Consider the following 20,000-nt stretch of genomic DNA (forward strand, 5'->3'; position numbering starts at 1 on the left):
CACACCTGAGTATAAGAAGAGAAGTTTGAGCTCCAAGTTAGTTCACTTGGATCTGAGATGCTGATGCTGATGGTGGGAGCCAGCAGTCTTGGAACTGGACCAGAGGAGCGAGGTCACCTACGTGTGTGTGCGTGCGTGCGTGCGTGCGTGCGCGTGTGTGTGTTCGTGTGGAGGAGTTCCTGCTGCTTTTTTTTCCTCTTCAGTTTTGTTGTTGAATTCTGATTGTTTGCTGCCGGTTGTCTTGCGAGGACCGGTGCAGATCCAGCATCCACCTTAGTGTTTTGGATGTGGAGCCGGACCTGCTGCTGCTGCTGCTGCTGCTGCACGCTCGAAAGAATCTGAAATTGCCATTCACACTGACTGACAGCTTCAATTTGCCTCTTTCTCCTCCTCCTCCTCCTCCTCCTCCTCCTCCTCCTCCTCCTCTTCCTCCAGGAACCATCCATGTGGAACTTGGACCGCTGCTGATCTGACGAGTCGCACGTAGGGAGCCTCCCCTCAGCCCCCCCGTCCCTCCCTTCCCCTCTTTCCACCCGTTGACGATCTTCACCCCCACCCCCCCACTCCCCACCCCAACCCCTCCGCCAACCCCACCCTACCCCTCCCCTCCCCCCCCTCCGACGTCAGGCTCCACCATGCTCATCAAAGAGTACCGCATACCCATGCCGATGAGTGTGGACGAGTACCGCATCGCCCAGCTCTACATGATCCAGGTGAGCTCTCGCAACAACACCGCATTACTTTGTCACCCCCCAAACCCCCCCCACCCCCAATCCTGAACAGGCCCAGAATTACAACATGATCGGTCACATGGCTGGTGTGACGCTGGCAGAGACACCAGAACAAAGGGCGGCTGTGTTCCGACTGATTATCCCGTTTTAAACTGGACTCGGTTTAAAACGGGGGGCGGGGTTGAAGGTGGTGGTGGTGGTGATGGTGGTGGAGGGGCCGGGGGGTATTGTTGTCGTACTCGAGATTGGTCTTGGTCCCGAGGCAACTTTTTTTAAGGGTCTCGTCTCGGACTCGAAGGCGATTTGATTGGATCTTGTCTCGGTGTCCGACTGGACAGACTGGGTGGAGACTCAGCCAACACTGCAAATGGCACGATAATCAGAATCCAGCTGCTGCCTTGGTTCACTCCGTTTGTGACAGCCAGAGTGACACGTCTCCCCCCACCCCCTTATTATATATTCCTAGTTATTAATTTATTTTTTTAGTTTTATGAAGCAAAGTTGGTCATTTGTTCTGTTCCCTGATGGTTTTTCTTTGATATACACAGCCTTGGTCTGGTCTCGATACTCTCTAATCTTGCTAATGTCTTGGTCTTGGTTGGTTGGTGCAGTCTTGGCCACAACACTAGCGTGGAGTGAAGGGTGTTTGGGGGGCGGTGAGGCCACTGATCCCACCGGATGCCGCCGCGCTGCCTCATCTCCTGTCAGAAAGTTTCATCTGTCGGGAGATTTACGTTGCGCGGCGTCGCTGCGGTTCGCAGCAGATTTACGGAGCTTTTAGTTACGACGGCTGTGTGTCAACATATGTTCCGGCACATATACACAGAGGAGGATTTATTTTAATCCGAGGTGGAGGGAGTGCAGCTGCCTGCTCCAACAGCGACTCCAGAACCTGGCGCAATTTCCTTTCATCATTTTTTAATTTTTTTTTTAAGTTGCAGACGCTGCAGGTTCATCTTTAGCATGAAGACTAAAACCTTTGGTGGACTTGTAAAGATTTTTTGGGCCTGCGCAGTTGGTTACCATGTAACGTGAAGCACAATTTTTTTTTTTCCCCCAGCGTTTGTTGACGAGCAGGTTGAGGGTTGACCTCACGTCAGGGTTCCTCGAAGTCGCGAGAAAATGAATCATCTTGAGAACAGGTTTCCAAGATCGATTTCCAAAGCAGAGGAGTGTCTGGGATTATACTTTATTGCTTCCCCTTGGTTGTTATGTTAGAATAACTGTTGGCTGATTCAGCGCATTGAGAGAGTCGGATAATTTTATTGGTCCCATATTTTCCCCGTTTATAGATTTTTATCATTCTTGCGGAGCAGCCTGCTCAGGTTGACACGTAGCCTTCACATAGTTGGAAGGCGGCCCTGAAGCATCTCAAGGGGCGGAGCCAATACCTGGGAGAGATTATGATTATTGTTCTTATTACTTTGAGAAAAGTTGAGTCAACCAAAGTGAGAAATGATGGACTTCTCTTATTTCTAGGGAGTTAAAGGTCAGGTTGGAGACAAGAAAGCAACAGAAAACAGCAGCAAGTGGATTTTGCCGAGCATGGAACTAACTCGAGGTGTTAAGTCATGAGCTACATAAGGTGCTTAAGTTTGAGGGCTCTGGAAAATCCTGGGAAAACAAACCCATCTATTGTCTGTGACGCCGTGGGAATATGCTAATACCAAGTTTCTTTGTTTTTTTGGAAAGGCCTTAATGAGAAGTGTGTTATTATATCAGGAATTTTACATGGTTACATCAGAGAGTACTCACTAATACGCTTGCTTATCTTGGATTATTGCACGTGGGTTTGCACAGCGGAGGCTCGACCTTTAACCTCTAGCCAGGCCTCTCTTGCAAATGTGAATGCTTTGGTCACCTGCAGCTCCGCTGAGGGCCTCAGCCCCCCAACTCCCAAACCCCCGCAGTCTGGTTGCTCTGTTGTCTATCAACCCCCCTCCCCCACCAAAATTCCCCCCACTATGCACGCAGGTCATCCCGTCTCGGCGTGGATGTGTTTGGGAAGCGTGACTCACCGCACGCGAAAAAGGCCCGAAAAAGGAGGCGCAAATAAACCACGAGTCGCTGGCAAGAATTCTTCCTCTGGAAGAATGGCTCGGGCGAGCCCTGACCTCGGCGACCTCTAGTTACCTTTCCTCCCAGCCTCTCCCTCTCCCTCAGTAGCGCAGCAGCAGCAGCAGCAGCAGCAGCAGCAGCAGCAGCAGCGCCGCCGCCGCTCACTGCGTGCTTTCCGTTGCCGTGGCGATGGTGACATCAGCAGCGTGCCGGTGGTCAGGTTTTCCTTCTTTTTTCCCCCTTTCTTTCCCCTCCTTCCTTTCAAGGGAAGGAAGTGAATGAAAGGAGGAAATGGAGGATAAAAGGAGAGTCCGAGAGCGAAGGCGGGAGGGGGGGGGGGGACAGAGGGAGGGGAAGAGAAGGAAAATAGGGGGAATTTGCCTGTCTATTTGTCTGTCTGTCTGTCCTCCTTGTCTGTCTGTCTGTCTGTCTGTCGCTGGACACCCAGGCTTCTCTACTGTACGTTGCCAGGGCAACTGCAGCACGTCGGCCCCCGTCCGTCCGTCCGTCCGTCCGTCCCTGCAGTCGGTCCTGCAGGTGAACTTGGAGCTAAAAGGATGGAAGCTGCAGCTCAGCAGCTCCTCTTGCTCCCTTCCCCGTCACTGCCGCATTATCAAATACAAAATACATGAACAAGGGAGGCAGGGAGGGAGAGAGAGAGAGAGAGAGAGAGAGGATGTGGTGAGAGAGCGTCTGGGTCGTCCCAGGCTGGCTGACGAGGCGACTCTATCTGGACGGGGAGGAAGCGAGAACGGCGTCCTGAGCAGCAGGAAAGAGGCCTGCTGCCTTGCCGGCTCCAGGCAGGAGGGCCGAAAATAATTTCAAAGCCAGATCACAGGATGTGACTCTCATCCTGTCTGAGCAAATACTGGACGGCCGTTGCTTCCAGTCTCTGAGCGACTTTTAATGGCTGGGAAAAGAAAGGAGGAGAGGAGAAATGCTGTTTGGACTCATGTAATAGGGACGCTTTAGCACCTAACCAAAAATAAATAAATAAAATTGGGCAATTATTTTTTTTTTTTAGCAAGGTAGTAAGTTGACACAGAGCCTTTCATTCCTGTGAACCCACATGTCCGGTTTGTGTCTGTGCCAGGTTGAACGGAGAACACTTTTTTTTGTCTCTTTTACTTGAAAACTGACAAATTGCTTTTCAGAACCCGAACCTTCAAAACCTATCACAAGTCACCAGGATCGTGATCGCACCCTTTTACCATTTGCCCAAAGATCTGAAACCCGCTGGGTGCCTGATGAGAGGACATGTGGCTGTAGGCCAGAGAGAGGCTACTTTGGAAGCCTTTCCAGAAGCCTCAACACCTCCTGGGGTTTGTGTTTTTGAAAGACCAGAACCCCCGTCCCCCCTCGGCCAGCGCCTGTCATCTGGCTGCTGAACTGTCGCTGTTCCTGGCAGTCGGCGCTCGATTGCTTCTGCCTGATTAAAGGAAACGTTTTAAGGAAGAAAGATTAGATACTGTAATCTTGCTGTACTCATCAATAACCAGATGTCGTTGTTGAATTATCGGCTGTTTATTGTTGCTGTAGACAATCTCAACTACAGGGTGTTTTTTTTTTCTCTTCTCTGAACCCTCCTCCCCCCCCCCCCCGGTCACAACCAGAGACTTCCGATCGTGGTGCCGGCGGCTGGCATGTTTTGCCGCTCTGCCAGCGGTGTTGGCGGCCTGTGTTGTGTCTCGGGAGGCGTGTCGGGGCTGTTGAGAGCAGCGCGGGTGGTTAATGAAGGAGCTGTCAGAGGTAACGAGGTCTGGAGCAGCAGCTGGACGCCGTCCCGACGCTGCTAGCTCGCCCGCTCTGCCGCCGAGCGACTGCACGCGCCTGCAGTCGCTCGCTTCTACAGAAAACGCGTACGGCGGCAATCCGTGACGTTTTTACGGCCCCCTTTGCCCCCTTTGCCCCTTTTGCCCTCCGCCTTCTGCTGTGCTGGTAATTCGCAACAATTGGACTTTATACTTTTGAGACGAGGGATTTCGCAACGACGTTCTGGCGGCGTCGCCGCTGCCACTCTGCATTCTTGCGGCAAAGCCTTGAGCGTGTTCCGCTCCGGTCTCCACCCAGTCCTGCTTTTCTTTAACTCAGCACACCTCAATGCACACGGAAGTGAGAGGTGTGTCCGCACAAACTGGTTTTAGGCTTCCAGTTTCACATTCAGTGCCCAGTAGCATACATATCCTAAAAGTACTTTCCTGCATCCAACCTCTAAAGGCTGTTGAATCCTTTTTTCATTTCGTTTACTTTTTATTTTGTTTTGATTTTTCTTTAATTAAAACAAAAACAAACAAACAAACAAACAAAAAAAGAATTGTAATGTATCAATGCTGGGGTTGGTACGATTCTGATTCTTTTAAGAGGCAGGGTCAAAAACGTTTTGAATGAGCTAGCTCATGGTCAACCACAGGTCTTTGTGGATTTAACACTGTACTTTGAACAGCTCCATGAATTTTAAATCTATAAACTTTTATGAACTTTACCATAAATTTTTTTCACAGTATATAAAAGTCAAATACACCAAGTCAAATGTATTTTTCTTTTTTTTCCCCTTTTTTTTTTTTTTTTAGTGGGGTACGCTTTTCAACAGGACAGCGTTACTTTTAAAAACCGTTCACACAACCGTTCACACAAGAGTGTCTGACGTTGCAGGTCCATGGTACTGAGCTCCCACTGGTGGGCAAAAACTAGCATTCTCATTTTTCCTGCTCCTAGTCAGTGGGCAGAGCAATGAAATTAGGAATCAAAATGTAAAAATTTGAGCTTTAGCCCCGGTTCCAGTCGGTGCTCGATACCCGACCCTAATGGACGCGTGTCATTTGACCAACGCAGAAAAAGAGCCGGGAGGAGAGCTGCGGCGAGGGCAGCGGGGTGGAGATCCTGGAGAACAAGCCCTACACGGACGGCCCGGGTGGCACGGGCCAGTACACCCACAAGGTCTACCACATCGGCATGCACATCCCCAGCTGGTTCCGCTCCATCCTGCCCAAAGCGGCGCTGAGGGTGGAAGAGGAGTCATGGAACGCCTACCCCTACACCCGCACCAGGTGAGCGTCCAGCCTCCGCAGCCTCAGCAGTGGGACCACGTGGAGCACTTCGCTCTGCCAAAATTCCCAGCTTGTAGCTTTTAGGTTTTTGCTTAGTTTTATATCGAAAAGAAACAGCACTCTCTCGTATTAATAGGTAACAGGGTTTTTTGACATATGCTCTTATAATAATTCAATTAAATATGTGCATACACATTTAAATTTAAGCGAATTCAAGAGAATTAACAGTCAGGATGAGTGATGCTGCCGAGCTGATCTTCAGATTATGGTGCCAAATTTGGGAGGTCAGCAGATGTTTGATGTGAAGGTGGGAGTCACTATCTCTCTCTCTTTCTCTCTCTCACACTCTCTCTCTCTCTCTCGCTCGCTCTCTGCGTGGCGCTCGGTGAACACGAAGACGTGGAGGTGGTGAGGAGGGAAAAAGTGCCCTTGACTTGACTGCACCATCGGGATATTGATAGACTTGCAAGTGCCTCTTGACACGTCTATTCAGTCAGTGACAGCAGCTTCCTCCGGTGGCGCCTCACATGCAACACATGGGTCCGGCCAACACAACTCGCGTCCTCCTCAGAGAGAGCGAGCGAGAGAGAGAGAGAGAGCCTGTCATCATTCCCAATGAAATTCTTCTCATCTTTAACCTCAGAGTAAAAAAACAAAAAACAAAAAACAGAGTCTAATTTCTCTTTGTTTCCCTGCCTGCAGATACACCTGTCCCTTTGTAGAGAAGTTCTCCATTGACATCGAGACCTACTACAAACCTGACACTGGCAACCAGGCAGACGTCTTTAACTTGTCTGCAGCAGACAAACGACAGCGGACCATCGGTGAGAGTCACAAGCACTGATGTTCACAAGTCATGTATATCCACACATATATATGTGTGTATATATAATATATATTTATATATATACCCATGTATATGTGTGTATATGTATACGTATATATATATATATATGTGTGTGTATATGTATATATATGTGTATATACGTATACATACGTATATATATGTATGTATACGTATGTATACATATATACATATATATACACATATACATATATACACACATATGTATATATATATGTATGTATGTATGTATGTATGTATATGTATATATATATGCATACATATATATGTGTGTATATATATATATATATATGTATGATCTGAGTCCACTTTAAATCCTGTTCCTCACGTTCTGATGCTGCAGCCCTTTCTCTGCAGTGTACTAATATGAAGTAGGCGAGGCCCACGTGTGGTGAACTGGTGGTACTGCACGCTGTTGTTGTTTCACTGTTTGCTATCCCAGATACTGAGTTTGTGAAGCTGCTCAGCTTGAGGTCACGCAGCGACCCACTTTACAAACTCCTGACTGTGATCATTTTGATCAGCGCTTTGCACTCCTAGCAGTCCGGGCGTTGGCAGTCTCGTCCTCAAGCCGCCTCGAGTGTTTGACTAGCGTGATTCTGAGGCGTGGCTCGGTGTCTCCCGCAGACCCCATCGACATCGTGACGGACCCCATCCCTCCTCACGAGTACAAGGCGGAGGAGGACACGCAGCTCTACAAGTCGGCCAAGACCCAGCGGGGTCCGCTGAGGGACGACTGGATCGAGGAGTACAACAACAACCCCGGCAAGACCCCCATCATGTGCGCCTACAAGCTCTGCAAGGTGGAGTTCCGTTACTGGGGCATGCAGTCCAAGATCGAGCGCTTCATCCACGACGTTGGTAAGTCTGCAAGTTTAGTTTTCACTCGTAATCGTCGTTATCATCATATCCTTTATTTAACCAAGTCAAAAAAACTCATTGAGATTAAAAATCTGTTTTCCAACAATTAGATGGGCCAAGACAGCAGCCTTTACATAGACCATACATTCAGACCCAACATCACTGCAACACACTACAAATAATGACATATTTAAAGGCGGAGACCGTATCATTTAGATGTGTGTGTGTGTGTGTGTGTGTGTGTGTGTGTGTGTGTGTGTGTGTGTGTGTGTGTGTGTGTGTGTGTGTGTGTGTGTGTGTGTGTGTGTGTGTGTGTGCTCTCTCCTCTCCCTGCCTCCAGGCCTGAGGAAGGTGATGGTCCGCGCCCACCGGCAGGCCTGGTGCTGGCAGGACGAGTGGTACGGTCTGACCATGGAGGACATCCGGCAGCTGGAGCTGGAGACCCAGCTGGCCCTGGCCACCAAGATGGCCCAGTTCAGCCAGGCCGAGGAGGCCACGGAGACCAACGGCGGCGCTCCGTCGCCGGACAAGGAGCAGGAGGCCAAGGAGGCCATCAGCTCCATCGAGGCCGAGGAGGTGGTGGTGGTCAGCGGCGGCGGCGGAGAGACCCTGCAGCCGCGGGGCGTCCTCACCAAGCAGTGGTCCACCTCCTCGCGCTCCTCGCGCTCCTCCAAAAGGGGAGGTGAGCAGCATCGACGCCACCTTGTGTCGGCGTTTGAGATTGAGTTTATGAGGTTCCACCAAACCTCCCAGAGATCCAGCACGGCTCCCATTCATTCAAATGGAGTTGCTCCACCAGCACATACACCCAAAATGTTTTCGGCTTCCGCCGTGTCACTTCCCATCATGCCTCTGTATGATGCACCAGGACACATCAGCCAATCAGAAGGAGCCGAGACATCACGCTGGGAATATATATATATTTTCTGAAGATTTTCCGGCCTTTACGATTCTTTAGAAAAATAAAAATAAATAAAACATTAAATGTCCATGACTGAAAAATCTGTGATAGACAGATTTAATACGTACCACGTTTCAGGTCAAAGGTCGTCCTGCCAGCTGTTGTATAGGCCTTTCTTTTTGCATTGCGGTCTAATGGGGGGAAAAAACACTTTTTGAGCTGTACGCTCGTACGTTTTTTGGCTGCAGTACCTCCAGTGGCCATTGGGGGTTCAAGAACGTGAACGTGTGGTGTGAAAACCTGCCTCCGTCGTGCCATCCGCCTGGTGCCCTGCCCACAGCACCCAGACCCACATCTCTCCATTCTGCACATGACCATGTCTATATTTACCCCCCATCCAGCCGTTTGGTGGAGTCATCGTCCCACTTTAAAGGGCGGGGGGGCGGGCGAGCAAGCGAGCTAGCGAGGGCAAACACACTCTCCCGGCCAAGTCCAAACAGGTTGTTGACAGTCAGTTGTGACTTTGAAGGCATGTCGGAGCTGGAAGCCGCTGCTATGCAAAGAATTCCACAGCAGAGGTTAAACTGGTTCAGAGCCGAGTCGGACCATCCTCAACTCTTTTTTTTTTTTTTTTTTTCCCGGTTCCAAGTAGCAGCATCAGGAGCTTATGAGCAAATCAAAGTTATTGATCTGTATCGATGCTAAACAATTTTCTTGTTTTTGTTTTCTGAGGATCTTTTTTTTGCGTCCGCCACCTGCTGGCACGTGTTTCTCAATGTTGGAATGCATTTCTGTCTGCTGCTGCTGCACACCAGCAGGGGGCAAATCTCACCTGCGCTAATTTTAGCCGCCAAACTCGCGTCACCAGCCACATGTCCAAACAACTCGGTGCCCCCCCGACCGACTCCCACCCATCTACGGTTTCACCCCCCCCTCGCAATCCCCCCACCGGCTGCTGCCCACTGTTGCTCCAACCTTGTTTCACCTCCAGCAGCCTCTTTCTCGCTCGCTCTCTCTCTCTCTCTCTCTCTCTCTCTCCCTCTCCCACCCTCGCCCGCTCTTTTGGGCTATTTATAGCAGCATCGCTGACATCACGGACCAGAAGTGGCTGCTGACACTCTGCAGTGAACACCCCCCTGCACCGCTGCCGTTTCCTTCCGTGTTCCCTGCCTCCCTTCACAACACACGCAGAGAGAGAGAGAGAGAGAGAGAGAGAGAGAGAGAGAGAGAGAGAGAGAGAGAGAGAGAGAGAGAGAGAGAGGAGAGAGAGAGAGAGAGAGAGAGAGAGAGAGAGAGAGAGAGAGAGAGAGAGAGAGAGAGAGAGAGAGAGAGAGAGAGAGAGAGAGAGAGAGAGAGAGAGAGAGAGAGAGAGAGAGAGTCCTCTGCAGCTAATCACAGTGGAGCAGAGACACAGTGCATGATTTCAGCCAGGCTGTCTTTAATCTGGCGGCTGCGTCCTCAAATGGTCCATCATACAATAGTCTCACTTTTACCCACCCACCCAACACACACACGCACACACACACACTACCCCCTCCCGTCCAACAGCATGCACTCCATCTGGGATGAAGTAATGCCGCAGAGACTGTTGCCTGTTTATATAACACTCTGCGTGTGTGTGTGTGTGTGTGTGTGTGTGTGTGTGGGCCAAAGGAGATTTGCATTATTTTTTTGTTAGGTTGTGCGTCTGTGTTTGTGTGTTTAAAAAAGAGACAAAGGTATGGTGCAACACATGTCTGAAAATAACACTGATTTTGTTTATTTTCCCTCCCTCTGTGTGTGTGTGTGTGTGTGTGTGTGTGTGTGTGTGCGCGCGTGTGCGTCCCCTCACCCATCCAGTCAGCCCATCGCGTCACAGCATCTCCGAGTGGCGGATGCAGAGCATTGCACGGGACTCTGACGACAGCTCGGACGAAGAGTTCTTCGACGCTCACGGTAACGGTCACACTTTTGATTGTTTTTTTTTTTTGTTTTTTTAAAAACAACAAAAATCAGCAACAAAAAAAAAAAAAAAAAACCACCAGCATCATCAGACTTTCAGCTGTGTTTTCAGGTTTTCCGCCTCTTAGCCCTGCTGACTCTGCATGCATCTCTTCAACCGCAGATCAATTCTTAAGCTTCCCAGATACCCAGCATGCTTTGGGGCTGCAGTTGAAATAGTTGTGACACCAGTGTGTCGCCGCGGCTGGCCGAGGACTCCCTGTCACCCCGACGTCCACCTCGCAGTCACAGTCATTGTCAACCCTGTTCCACTGCTGTCCACACACACACACACACACACACACACACACACACACACACACACACACACACACACACACACACACACACACACACAAGATAAAAGAATCCATACTGTAGAAGAAAAAAGGCTTTAAATGAAGCCGCCTCGATTCCTTCATCAGTGTTTGTGACTCCGTGTGTTTTGTCTTGATGATGAAGGCAGAATAAAATCATCCTGTCGTTTATTTCACTGTTGAAACATTTGCCTGCATTCTTTAGTTTGCACCTGTTGAGTCCGTCCATCATTTTTGGAACTACCTCACAATCATTAGACTGAACTGTGTTGACGTCTGATTATTTATTTGCACCAGTGATGTTGCTGTGAATCCCCTGTTGCCTGTTTCCTCCTTGAAATGAACCCACGTCGCATTTTTTCCCTTTACTGAAGTGATTGAATTTAATTAAAGATGAGCGTGGTGGTGTCTTTGAATCCAGATATAGTGCAGTATTTGAAAATATCTTCTTTTTTTTGTCGTGCTGCGTGAGTCAGGTGGTTGTGCTGCATGAATTAAATTTGGAAACGGACAGTCTGGGCTCAGATTTCATCTCATACTGGCTTTCTATGTTTTTTTATACTCCTCAGCTTCACAACGCTTCACACACACTTAAATGCTTGAAGGGGAGAAGTCTCCATGCACACATTCAACATGGGGGAGTAATTGATTCATCACAGATCAAAATATTTATTAGTTTTGCTTCATTCGCTGTTGAAGTTCCAAAACGATCAAAATACTGAAATCCACTTTAACTCAAAAGATGTGCACACGTTCCATGAACATGAGCAGCATAGGGGGAAAAAAAGTTCTTAATGCTAATACCTGCTTTTTTTTTTTTTTTTTTGTTGAATGGCAGACGTTACTGCAGATTCAGAAGCAGATTACACAACTCACAAGCACCAATGAAATACATTTTAGTTGCTTCCAAAAAAACACATTGGATAATTGCAAAAGGTCTCACTGCAGTTTGCAGAGTCCAGAGTAGTTGCATCTGAGGTTTGTCACAGTGACTTAACGCAGTTTTTCTCAGTAAATAATTCTTCAAGCACATAAAGTGATGGAATATTACAGCTTGCAATGTTTCAGTTCTCTTTTTGGTCGTGATTAATTCCTTGAAGAGAACAGAAGGCAGCTCCCTGTATGTCAGAAGCTCAAGATATTGGCAGAGCAACAAAAGTCTCCCAGGAGAGAAATTATGGGATAAGACAAAGATTGTCTTGCAGATCCAACAATGAATGAATAACACAGCCAGTAATATGCTTTTAAAGGCTCTGTTTCTAATGATGATAACTGGACTGCAACACTTTCTCTCATCAGAAAAGAAAGATCCATCTCTCAAACAGTGAAACACCTGTTGTATTTATGACTTGGCCGCCACCTTCATAAATGTATTAAGCATTTTAAATGAAACTTTCAGCATATGTTTTTTTTTTCCCAGGATCTCGAGAAACATCTCTTTCCAGCTCATTTTCTCCTCATAATTCATACAAATTTGCTCAAATAACCTTCTGCAAACTCAAATTGGGAGCCCTGGACGACACTGAGACTGTCAGCCATTAATCATATTTGTCCCTGTGTCTCCCCTGCAGAGGACTTCTCGGACCCTGAGGACGTGCTCCCCAAGGAAATCTCCAAGTGGAACTCAAACGACCTCATGGACAAGATCGAGGCGGCGGACCCAGAAGAAGCTCCAGGTACGATTAAGACCCTCGGCTTTACATCAAAATCAGAGTCACAATGCTTTATTCATCCTTGAGGGGAAATTACTTGTCACAGCAGCTCCAACTCAATCAGTACAAATAGAAATAGAGATAAGAAATAGCAATAAGAGCAAACAAGCAGGAACAAAGTAGATAACTAATTAAGAAAATGAAATATGTCCACATATGTGTGTATATACAAACACAGACACACACAACAGTTTATAAAATGCATAAATCTTTGCAACCGTGTTTGTCTTGATTTTCAGGTGAGTTGTTAAAAGAGATGACCGTGGACTACGAGAGAGGCGCCAGCGAGGACCGACTAGATGAGGTACGTCGTGTGTCGCACCGCGTCCTCTGTCCCTCTGCAGCAGGAGAGGAGCATGGGCAACGTGTTGCCATGAGAAACCGCAGCCCTGAACAGGAACCCCTGAAGAAAAAGACAAAACAAAACAAAAGCTGGGAAATTTGGTTGTTTTATTTTGAATGAGCAGTTTTGACATTTAAACAATTCCTTGACGTAAAAATTGTAGAAAGAAAATGTAAGGAAACAAAATGATGAAAACCCAGAAAAGGAAACAGGTGACCTATTGGAAAAGGAGTGAGAGGAAGCGTAGCGAGATGCGAGGCGTTGTAGGGGAGGAGCCAAAGGAGGAGGAGGAGGAGGAGGAGGAGGAGGAGGGGGGAGTCCTCTCCTCTGAGCCCTGAGTCTGTCCTCTTGTGTTCAGATGCCAGGCGCTGTTAGGGCCAGCGCTGCTAGTTCTCCCATCCCCACCATCACAGTAACCAGGCACCCGACAGTAAGTAGGACAACGCCTGTGACCTTTGACCCCCTCCACCCGCCGAGGTCACTGTGACCTGCAGTGACCCCACAGAGACCCGCCCCTCTTCTCCCGCCCCTGCCCCTGCCCCTGGAGAAACCTTGGAGTCCCAGTGTGTACCTGCAGCCCCAGCACCCCTCTCCTCCCCCCATGTGCTCACCTCCACCTGTTCAGCTCCCATGACGCCCCTGCAGCTGTGCTGTCATGTCATGTCATGTCATCAGCGCTCCCCGACCTTTTTCTTGCGCCACGGACCGGTTTAATGTCAGACAATGTTTTCAGGGACCGGACTTTAAGGTGTATAAGGCAGGTCACTGCTTCAAAACGCCGACTTGATGTACTGTGGTATAATCTAAATACGTTAATAAACAAGGAATCCCCTGTGTACTCGTTTGCGACTTTATTAGCAGCGTCTTCCTAGCACGGCGACAACAACAATATAACATGAGTAACGTGGATAACAGCTTTTTACTTTTAAAATACTCCAAAGGCTGCTGGTCTTTTAATGCAGGCGGTTGGTCTCCGAGTGGAGAAGCACTTTTGAAGGCTTCATTGCCTCATTATAGAGAGCCAGAAACTGCATATAACGCAGAGTGGGCTCGGTGCGAGTGCGTCTCATGTCCAGATAAAATCCATGTTTTGTCTTCCCAAAGACGTTACCGAGACAAGCACCGTGACGTGCATCAAGAGTTGAGCCATTAGACGGATGTAACGGAGAAAATCTGATTTTTTCAAAAATAAAACATTGTTGTAATGTAAGTTATCTATTCCTTCTGTGTGACCAGGGACCGGTCCACGGCCCTGGGATTGGGGACCGCTGATGTACATGCAGCCTCAGCTGGGCCTTTTCCCCTTAGCAAAGAAACTTCCCAAAGACGTTTGTCTTCCCTTTTTTTTGCTAGCTAGCTAGGTTGCTAAGTAACTAGCTCGTGGCTTTAACTTTAGCGGTAACCTATCACGTGACCGAGACGAGCACCTTGACGTGCATCAAGAGTTCAGCCATTAGACGGATGTAACAAAGAAAATCCGAACTTTTCAAAAATAAAACATTGTTCCGACTCTAATAATAAATAAAACAGAGAGTAATCTAAGTTATCTATTCCTTCTGTGCGACCAGGGACCGGTCCACGGCCCTGGGGTTGGGGACCGCTGATATACATGCAGCCTCAGCTCTCTGGAACTGAACCTGAAAGACAAATGGTGCTTGTTGTTGTTGTTGTTGTTGTTGTTATTTTGTGGTATTGTGCTGTGCGGTGGAATGTCGGCTCCACTTCCTCTCTGGGTGTGTAGCAAATGGCCCCCTACGTGTGTCGTCCTCGGTCCTGCCGACCGAGACAAAGGTTTTTTCCTATTTAAAGGAATCACTTACTTACGGATGAGCTTCTTCCTCACTGTCTCCGCTCTGCTGGTTTTGTTTGGCTGTGTTCATGTTCAGGAGAGCTCCTCCCAGCCGTGTCTGCAGCCCTCCAAGATACACGTGCTGATCCTGGTGCTGCACGGCGGCAACATCCTGGACACGGGAGGCGGCGAGCCCAGCAGCAAGCAGGCCGACGTCAACACCATCAGCGCCGCCTTCCAGACGGTGATGAGGGTTCACTACCCGGCCGCGCTGGGGCGCCTCGCCATCCGCCTGGTGCCCTGCCCTGCCATCTGCGCCGAGGCCTTCTCCCTGGTGTCCAAGTGAGACTCTCTCTCTCTCGCTCTCTCTCTCTCGCTCTCTCTCTCTCTCTCTCTCTCTCTCTCTCTCTCTCTCTCTCTCGCTCTCTTGCTCTCTCTTTCTCTCTCTCTCTCTCTCGCTCCCTCTATCTCTCTCGCTCTCTCTCTCTCTCTACACGCACGCACGCACACACACGGACACATACACCACATCCATACACAGACGCAGACATGCGCACACATACACATAGACACACATTTACATGCATGGACACAAGCAGACACACACCCATGCACGCACGTACACAAACTCAAACACACATGCAGACACACAAACACACACATAGACACACAAACACACACATGCAGACACAGACACGTACGCACGCACACATAGACACACACACATGCAGGTACATGCATGCACAAACACAAACACACACACACACACTCACACACACGCTCTCTTTGAATGCTCCAACTCAGTGAAAAGCTCTTCGATGGTGCCACATTTCTTTCCTTATCATGAAAGTGCGACCCAAATCTATTCCACAACACTCATATTTATACCACGAAAATAAAAACACTTGCTTGTGTATATATAGCATTGTATTAAATACATTAATGAATTTTGTGTCCTGCAAAATCCATCCATCCATCCATCCATCTTCAATACCTGCTTCTTCCTGCACTTGGGGTTGCAGGGTTTTGTTGGAGCCTCTCCCAACTGCCGCAAAATGCACAACATTTTCTGCCTGCAAAGCCGCGAGACCCAATCAAAACAGCTCTACGACCCAATCAAAACAGCTCTACGACCCAATCAAAACAGCTCTACGACCCAGTCATAACAGCTCTACGACCCAATCATAACAGCTCTACGACCCACTCTCAGGGGGCAACCCACCAGTTGAGAAACGCTGATCTAAAGTACACACAAAAAAACTTTCATCTCTCTCGCTCTCTCTTTTTTTTTTTTATTGTTTGCAGCCTGAGCCCATACAGCTATGATGAGAGCTGTCTGTCCAGCAGTCAGGACCACATCCCACTGGCAGCGCTCCCCCTGCTGGCCACCTCCTCTCCGCAGTACCAGGAGGCCATGACCACTGTCATTGTCCGAGCCAACCAGGTCTACTCAGACTTCATCAAGTCTCTGGACGGGGCATCCTTCTCAGGCCAGGTCAGCTACTCCTCATTTGTTTGCATTGTTTTCTGTCACACAGATGGTGTGTTTGGTTGTTTTTTTTATTTTATTTTTATTTTCTTTTATCTTATTTAAAATTAAAACACCCTATGAATTCTTTTTCACTCCACCTCTGCTGCATGCACAAGTCACCACATGTGATCGTCTCTGTTCCATTAGTGCACCGTCAGAGCGGTTACTTTAACTCTGTGTCCGACCCTTTTCACTCTCCAGGTTTGTCTCATTGGAGACTGTGTGGGAGGGATCCTGGGCTTTGACGCGCTGTGCAGCAGCAACCAGACGGTCAACGAGAGCCAGAACAGCAGCCGCAGGGGCAGCGTGGTCAGCGTGCAGGTGAGGCCACGTGCAGCGGAGCAGAGGTCGCTTATTTTTGAAAAGAATGCTGTAACTCTGCGTTTTTCAAGCTTTTTTGAGCTACGGCACAACAGAAAATCATTGTTGATCAATCAATCATCATTGAAAAAGAAACTCGTAGCACACCACCAACCAAAAACATCATAGAATGAGACTTTTTAGTCTAATAATAACAATAAATGTGCAAATCTGCTGATTTGCACATTTTTAAAGTTCTTTTTTATTTAAAATTAGGGCCTTTTTTTAATGTTAACATGTTGTTTTGCACTCTCCTGAGCCAGGCATAACAAAATTTTGTTCTGCTGCGTACCTGTCTGGTATTTTAGTTGGAATGACAATACAGGTATCTTGAATCTTGAATCTTGAACGTTGTCCTGGGTGGAACTGAGGGAGGAGAGTGGACTTTCATTTTAGAGCACAGTCACTCCACAATGGAATGTTTTGTTGTTGTTTTTTTACCAATTAAGTGAAATTGGATTTTTTTTTTTTCCATAGAATAGATTACAATAGAATAGAATGCCTTTATTTGTCCCACATTGGGGAAATGTGCATAATTACTGCAGAGATGATGAACAAATTTCTATGAAATTAAAAGAAATAGAATAAATACAAAATATTTGCATGTTTAAAATGTTTATAAATATGTTACATTACACCTGTTGTGAAATGTGGTGGTTTAGAAATGTTTTTCCTGAGACTTTGTTCTTCATGGCACACCTGACGACCCACCAGTTGAGAAACACTGCTCTACCTAACCATGAACTGCTAATGTTATTCCGCAATGGTTTTTCCAATCTGAGTCCAAAAATTTCAACACTTTTCATTATTATCTTTTTTTTTATTTTTGCACCTCCCAGGACCAGGACCTGCTCTCCCCCGGCGCCACCACGGTCAACAGCGGGCCCGGCTCGGCCTCGCCCACCCTGGAGGGCAGCCGCCACCTCAGCCGCAGCAACATCGACATCCCTCGCGCCGGCGCTGGCGAAGACGCCAAGAGGCAGCTCCCGCGCAAGAGGAGCGACTCGTCCACCTACGAGCTGGACACCATCAAGCAGCACCAGGCCTTCTTGTCCAGGTGTGAATCCTCAGAGGGAGAAAATAATGACCATGAAAAGTTAATCGTAGCCCCGACAGGAAACTGATCTGTGACTGTTTTTGACTTTTAACCACAATTGATTAAAAAAAACTCCTTTTTATCTTATTTTACTGTCATCTGCATTTGATCTATTTGTTTGGACATTTTCCAAGTTTTTTTTTTTTTTTATTCCAAGTTTTATTCCGATATGTTTTAACTTCTTTTGTAAAGTTTCTTTGAGGACTTTGAAAAGCGCTTATTATTGTTATTAGTGTCATTATTATTATTTATTGTTATTATCTCTCCAGTTTGCACTCCAGCGTCCTGCGCAGCGACGCGGCGTCCCGCAGGTCCAGCAGCAGCACCATGCTGGATGGAAGCTCCCTGGGCAAGTTTGACTTTGAGGTGTCGGACTTCTTCCTGTTCGGCTCCCCTCTGGGTTTGGTGCTGGCGCTGAGGAAGACAGTCATCCCCATGCTGGACGGTAAGACGCTTGACTTGTCCTAAATATTATAATATGCTGCTGATGGGTTGTTGAAAGATACTTTTATCAATGCAGACATCCTGTATTGATCACTTGTGTTACCATATTTGTATTGTTGTGCGGACGTCTGGGGCAACGTGTGTAAAAGCAACTTACAACCATGATCCACGTTACAAAAAATAGCAATCGGGATAGTCCACAATGTGTGATATATCGGGTGCACACGAACGCACTGTTTTTTTTTATGTCACATTCATTGAAATTGTGGGATTGAGTCAGATTGAGCAAAAAGTTTGTTTAAAAATAAATCCCAATTAAAAAAAACTTTGCTTTTATTCAAAAAGGAAAAGTATGTATATTTTTGTAATTTGTGGGGTAGAAGCGTGGAATGGTGAGGGGTTGAAGCAAAGCAGAAATAAAGAACAACTTAAAAAGCAGTACAAAAAATAAATCCTGAGGGTTTTATGGTTGTGTTAACGGATTGGTTTTCTTTGTTTGTTAAATTATTATATATTCAAGTCAAGTTGGGTAGTTGTGTGTGTATTTATATTTGGCTGTAATTAAATTTAAGAAGCTACTTTTATTATTAATAAGCAAGAAATGGGCAGTTTCATGTTTTACTTCTACCTGATCCTTTTTGGACTTTTAATTTATTATTTGAAATAAATGAATAAAATAAAACATAAATAAATTCACTAAAACATAAATAAATTCACTAAAACATAAATAAACTGGCTAGTCACCACACCACCAGTAGGGGGCACAACCACGTTCTCTCATAATAAAATTGTTTGTGTCTGATATTATGGAATTACATCCATAGTTTTGATTTTCAGATGTCCTCCATTAGAGGAAATGCTAACTTCTCCATGTATGTATTTATTTTTATTTCACAGTGGCGCAGCTGCGTCCCGCGTGCCAGCAGGTCTACAACTTGTTCCACCCAGCCGACCCCTCGGCGTCCCGCCTGGAGCCGCTCCTGGAGAGGAAATTTCACCTCCTGCCTCCGTTCAACGTTCCCCGCTACCAGCGCTTCCCACTGGGGGACGGCAACTCGGCCCTGCTGGGTGAGTAACCCGGAAACAACACTGCCACCCTGTGGACGGCAAACGCCCTGCAGGGCTGCGCAATCACATATGTGATAAGACAGCAGAGCAGACAATGGTCATACCTGGTGAAGGCCATACAGGGCGAAGGTCATACCTGGTGAAGGTCATACAGGGCGAAGGTCATACCTGGGTTAGGGTTAACTGACTCCACCAGTTACTGATTGTTTGTCTCTTACCGGTGCTTGCAGGCAGGCACACATGCCCAGTAACACCCTCTTGACACCCACAATGCACTGGGGTCAACGTTGTCCTAAAGGAAAAATGACACATTTTTCTACCTCTATGTGCCTCTGTGTCATTTTTTTTGTGAAGCACGTTGTCCATGTCAGTGTGGCCACAGTCCTGTTGGTGCTCCTTGTTTGGGATGAATGGACTCGACCCCCACGAGAGCCAGTCAGTGCAGTCGCTGATGAGCTGATCAGATCTCAAGATTCAAGATTCAAGGATTTTATTGTCCCATGCTCATAGGATGTGCAAGTGAATTTAAAGTAATAGGGACAATGTTTACCAAAGATCGTGCAAAAAGCAAAAAACAGCATTCACAGTCAAGAAAGCAGCAGGAACAATCTAGATCAGGTGTGGGCAAACTCCGGGCCGGGGCCCATATTCGGCCAGGTACGATTTTTAATCCGACCCGCCAAACTTGAAAAAAAATATTAATAAGTAAGTCATAAAATAGCTGTATTTCATTTGTGTCTTTCAGTGTTTCAATAGTCATTTCAGTAAAGAGCTAAATACCATGGGGCTACAAAGACACATATTTTGTTGTGACGCTTTTGTTCATTTTCAATTAACATTAAAACGTGTTTTCTACATATTCCAAGATGCATTTTTGCTCCTATGAAGTAGGTCAGC

At 47.3% G+C, this 20,000-nt stretch overlaps 1 protein-coding gene and 1 long non-coding RNA gene across 8 annotated transcripts in view; one reads left to right on the forward strand and one right to left on the reverse strand.

Moving 5' to 3' along the window:
- LOC142887940 (membrane-associated phosphatidylinositol transfer protein 2-like) overlaps positions 1–20,000 on the forward strand; it is a 51,761-nt gene that overhangs the window by 19,328 nt on the left and 12,433 nt on the right. For 5 of the 7 annotated variants that reach the window (XM_076025918.1, XM_076025917.1, XM_076025922.1 and 2 more), the window contains exons 2-16: positions 436–713; positions 5,622–5,836; positions 6,539–6,660; positions 7,329–7,562; positions 7,903–8,244; positions 10,303–10,398; positions 12,332–12,436; positions 12,712–12,776; positions 13,174–13,245; positions 14,702–14,946; positions 15,910–16,099; positions 16,337–16,456; positions 17,335–17,552; positions 17,861–18,036; positions 18,933–19,103. In XM_076025918.1, the coding sequence (XP_075882033.1) occupies positions 636–713; positions 5,622–5,836; positions 6,539–6,660; positions 7,329–7,562; positions 7,903–8,244; positions 10,303–10,398; positions 12,332–12,436; positions 12,712–12,776; positions 13,174–13,245; positions 14,702–14,946; positions 15,910–16,099; positions 16,337–16,456; positions 17,335–17,552; positions 17,861–18,036; positions 18,933–19,103 (2,449 nt within the window). In that variant the 5' untranslated portion in view covers positions 436–635. Of the gene's footprint in view, positions 1–435; positions 714–4,505; positions 4,539–5,621; positions 5,837–6,538; positions 6,661–7,328; positions 7,563–7,902; positions 8,245–10,302; positions 10,399–12,331; positions 12,437–12,711; positions 12,777–13,173; positions 13,246–14,701; positions 14,947–15,909; positions 16,100–16,336; positions 16,457–17,334; positions 17,553–17,860; positions 18,037–18,932; positions 19,104–20,000 lie in introns of those variants that run through there. The other 2 variants (XM_076025919.1, XM_076025920.1) reach the window with 2 other exon arrangements.
- LOC142887941 (uncharacterized) lies at positions 10,568–10,910 on the reverse strand. The gene is made up of 2 exons (XR_012926629.1): positions 10,777–10,910; positions 10,568–10,718 (listed from the first exon to the last, which is right to left on the reverse strand). It is a non-coding gene; the product is annotated as an uncharacterized LOC142887941 (long non-coding RNA).

The sequence above is a fragment of the Nelusetta ayraudi genome, unplaced genomic scaffold (assembly GCF_046127955.1).
Source record: "Nelusetta ayraudi isolate G7.1 ecotype Tasmania unplaced genomic scaffold, CSIRO-AGI_Nayr_v1 ptg000018l, whole genome shotgun sequence".
In the NCBI taxonomy this organism is placed as follows: Eukaryota; Metazoa; Chordata; class Actinopteri; order Tetraodontiformes; family Monacanthidae; genus Nelusetta; species Nelusetta ayraudi.